This window comes from Oryzias melastigma, linkage group LG20 (assembly GCF_002922805.2).
Source record: "Oryzias melastigma strain HK-1 linkage group LG20, ASM292280v2, whole genome shotgun sequence".
Lineage (NCBI taxonomy): Eukaryota > Metazoa > Chordata > Actinopteri > Beloniformes > Adrianichthyidae > Oryzias > Oryzias melastigma.
The window spans coordinates 7698970-7702129 of record NC_050531.1 but is presented as its reverse complement, the minus strand read 5'-3'; the positions used below and the strand labels follow the sequence as shown (position 1 = coordinate 7702129).

Below are 3160 nucleotides of genomic sequence, written 5' to 3'. Positions count from 1 at the left end.
CGGATCGGGCTTGTGGCTCACCCATGGGAGTTACTGCGTCACAAACCTGAGCTTTTTCAAACCTCTGGTTTTTATCTGCTCCCGATCCATAACGATTTGAATAAAGAAATACTTAAAAAAGTTTTAATATTACATTTCAAATGTATCCATCATGAGGAAAATGCTACAAGGACATATCAAAAACACAATTTTTATTGGATCTGCATTGAAGGTTAAAAAAGTTAAACTTTAACCAATCAGGGACTCGGATTTGCTATGGATTTCAATTTACAGAAGTGCCAACCAGTTAAAGATTGATCATGATGGGGAAATAATATTTGCGGTTTATGTCCAGCCATAATTAGTCTTTCATTTTGGAAGAAAAATCCTGGAGCAAGATTTGCGATATTTGCACTGCTTCGACATTTTATGAGCCTCTTCCAACTGTGAGAAACTTGGCTAGAATCAGGTAGCGACTTATCTCCGAGAGCATCATACGTTAAAACATTCAGCACGTTCTTGAACCCGGTGTGTACGTAGCTGGTGGTGTTGTAACTTTTTGTTGGAATAACCGAACATCTTGAGCATCATTTCCTTCACCATTCCTTTGTTAAAAAAACAACAAAAAATAACCTGCGTGATGAAAGTTCTTAAGGTGATGCATCGCTGCCAACCCTGGCTTCCTTTGATTGATCGGGTCTTTAAAAAGAAAGGGGGATTCGATAGATACTTTCGGAACAAGAGGAAAGGGGACTGCTACATCAAAGCTGGGAGACGGAAAGTGGAGATACATTTATGTAAATAAATAAATAATTCAATAAATACTTTCAATGTACATTTACTGTTCAAAGAGTGTCCATTGTGGGTGTTTCCCCCTAAAGTAATCTGGAAATTTAGCAAAAAAAGTGACAATGTTAGCACCCTAGCGTTACCATTCAGTGCTACTGCGTTTATGGGACGGTGCGGAGTCGTAGACATGAGGAGGTGTTCGTTTCATAGTCTGGTTTGGGCTTCAGGGATATAGATCTCAATGCTGTCTGCGCTTTCGGTCGTAGAGCTCTGACGCACCGACGCGGCACGTTTGGCAGCTAGCAGCCGTTTGCGAGCCTCCAGGCGCTGGCGCTCTGAGCTCTCCAGAGAGCGGTCCCTAGCCAGGGGCGGCGGGTGGTTCTTCAGGGGTTTCTTTGGCACAGGAGGGGGCATCTTTCTCTCCTGGACAGGACGACAGATAGTCTTTTAAAAAGAAATCAGCGAGTCCTCGGAGCGGGCTGCAGTTCAACACAGGGATGAGCGACACAACTGCAGCCAGTCTGCGCGAGGGTTAGAGAGTCGTCGGCTTAATGCGAGAACATGCGATTATGGTTCACAGTGGCAGCCATTTGTGTGGGGTAAGACAGTACGATGGTGGCCATTGCGTGAGGTAAATGACCATTGGAGATGGACAGGCCCCAAAGGTGCATGGCAGGTAGAGTAGCTTCTCAAAAGCAGCTCACTGTTGACAACAGAACAAAACACACAACACAAGTAGCAGCGTCAGGCAGGCGACATGACAGTATGTGACACACATGTGCATGCAACAAGAAAAAAAACACAAGTACACGGTCATGAGAGCATGCAGGTTAAAACACATTCCAACTAAAGTCTGAGGTCGGATAGTTTGATCATTTCAAAATCCCACGACTCTCAAATTTGCACCTGGATTTCTGGGGGAGTCAAAGGTTTCCAGTTGTTGGCTTTGAGTTGGTGGAGTTCATCAAACTTCAGGCTAATGTTCTCGATGGACAGCTGGAGCATGTCCCAGAAACCCGCCAGGTCCTGGGAGACGGGTCGCGGATGTGCGTTTGGGTTCTGATGTACACATGAAAACAAGCATACAAACAAACACAGGTTGTTTATATGCTTAATGGATCATTTGTAGCAGTTTGGAGAATGGAAATGCTTACTTTAGCATGATTACGAACTGATCACACAATGGGATGATTCTCTAATAAGTGAGCATTTTGGATTAGATCTCATTAAAACTGTTTCTGGTTGTTGATTTTTGATCTTTTACCAAATCAAGTAGAGGAATATTTACCTTGTTTTAACTGAAATCAGATAATTAACTAACCCTGTAGGTATATATAAGATTTATTGTGTTTCACCCATATAAACCTTTATGTCTGACTGTATTTCAAAAATATATATAAAAAAAAAATCATTTTCTTTAAAGACCCACTCCGATCATCTTTTCTGTCGTTTTTAGCCAAAATAAAATACCTGTGTCGTTTTCTAGGACATAGTTTCTGCAGAGCGGCAACAGAAATTTGCCTCTGAGTTGTTGGTGCAGAGTAAACCTGTCTGTACAACAATTTCAATAAAGAGATAATCAGAAATTAACATTTTTGCTTAATTATCTTAATATATATATCATCTATTATCAGAAACATGTTAAAACACCCAAACCCATTATTTTTATTGGAGTGAGTCTTTAATGTTTTCAATTCAAGGTGATGCCAACATATGGCATGAAGGGGTTAAATCACTTAACATGTAATATTGTGGAAATAAAAATCAATTCATCAGCAAATGTGGTAAAAAGAAAAGAATATTTTATTTAAAGCAGTTGATTTTCTAATGTTTACATTTTGATTTTCATATTTTTTTGATGACATCTTCTGAATTTATTGTCCCATTCATAAATATAGGAACCGAAAACAATAATAGGGCACATATTATTTACCTACATAATCAGATTTTATGATTATGTGTTTGTGGTTTGGAAGCGTTCCTGCTGTCACTCATTTAGAGGAGTTTTCATGAGAAAGGTGGCAAAGATGCGACGTCTGTACCGGATGCATAGTAAATGACTGCTCGCCTGGTCTGTCAGCATGATTTGTGCAGGATGATGTCAGTGTTAAGGGGGAGGGGGCCGGCTGTCGGCTGTGGAGGGGGGGCATGCAGAGGATGAGGTGACACATACCAGATTCTCCTCACACAGCTCCCGGAACTGCTGGAACTTCTGGGACATCAGCAGCTGGGCGCTCCCCACTGCACTGCGGATCTTCCCCAGGACTGCAGAAAGACACAGACGCACATGCATGCGCACACGTGCACAATTCACAATGCAATTACTCGCGGAGCCGCATACTGCAGGCATGTTGCACCACTCGCAGAGGGAGCTGCATTAGTAATGCAACAA

At 41.9% G+C, this 3160-nt stretch overlaps 1 protein-coding gene across 4 annotated transcripts in view; it reads right to left on the bottom strand.

The window, feature by feature from the left end:
• Positions 1-747: 747 nt before the first annotated feature.
• dlgap1b (discs, large (Drosophila) homolog-associated protein 1b) overlaps positions 748-3160 on the bottom strand; it is a 104595-nt gene continuing 102182 nt past the window's right edge. For 2 of the 4 annotated variants that reach the window (XM_036217337.1, XM_024280396.2), the window contains 3 exons: positions 2942-3033; positions 1675-1827; positions 748-1191 (listed from right to left, as the gene is read on the bottom strand). In XM_036217337.1, coding sequence (XP_036073230.1) covers positions 973-1191; positions 1675-1827; positions 2942-3033 — 464 coding nt within the window. In that variant the 3' untranslated portion in view covers positions 748-972. Of the gene's footprint in view, positions 1472-1674; positions 1828-2941; positions 3034-3160 lie in introns of all 4 variants that reach the window. The other 2 variants (XM_024280400.2, XM_024280399.2) reach the window with 2 other exon arrangements.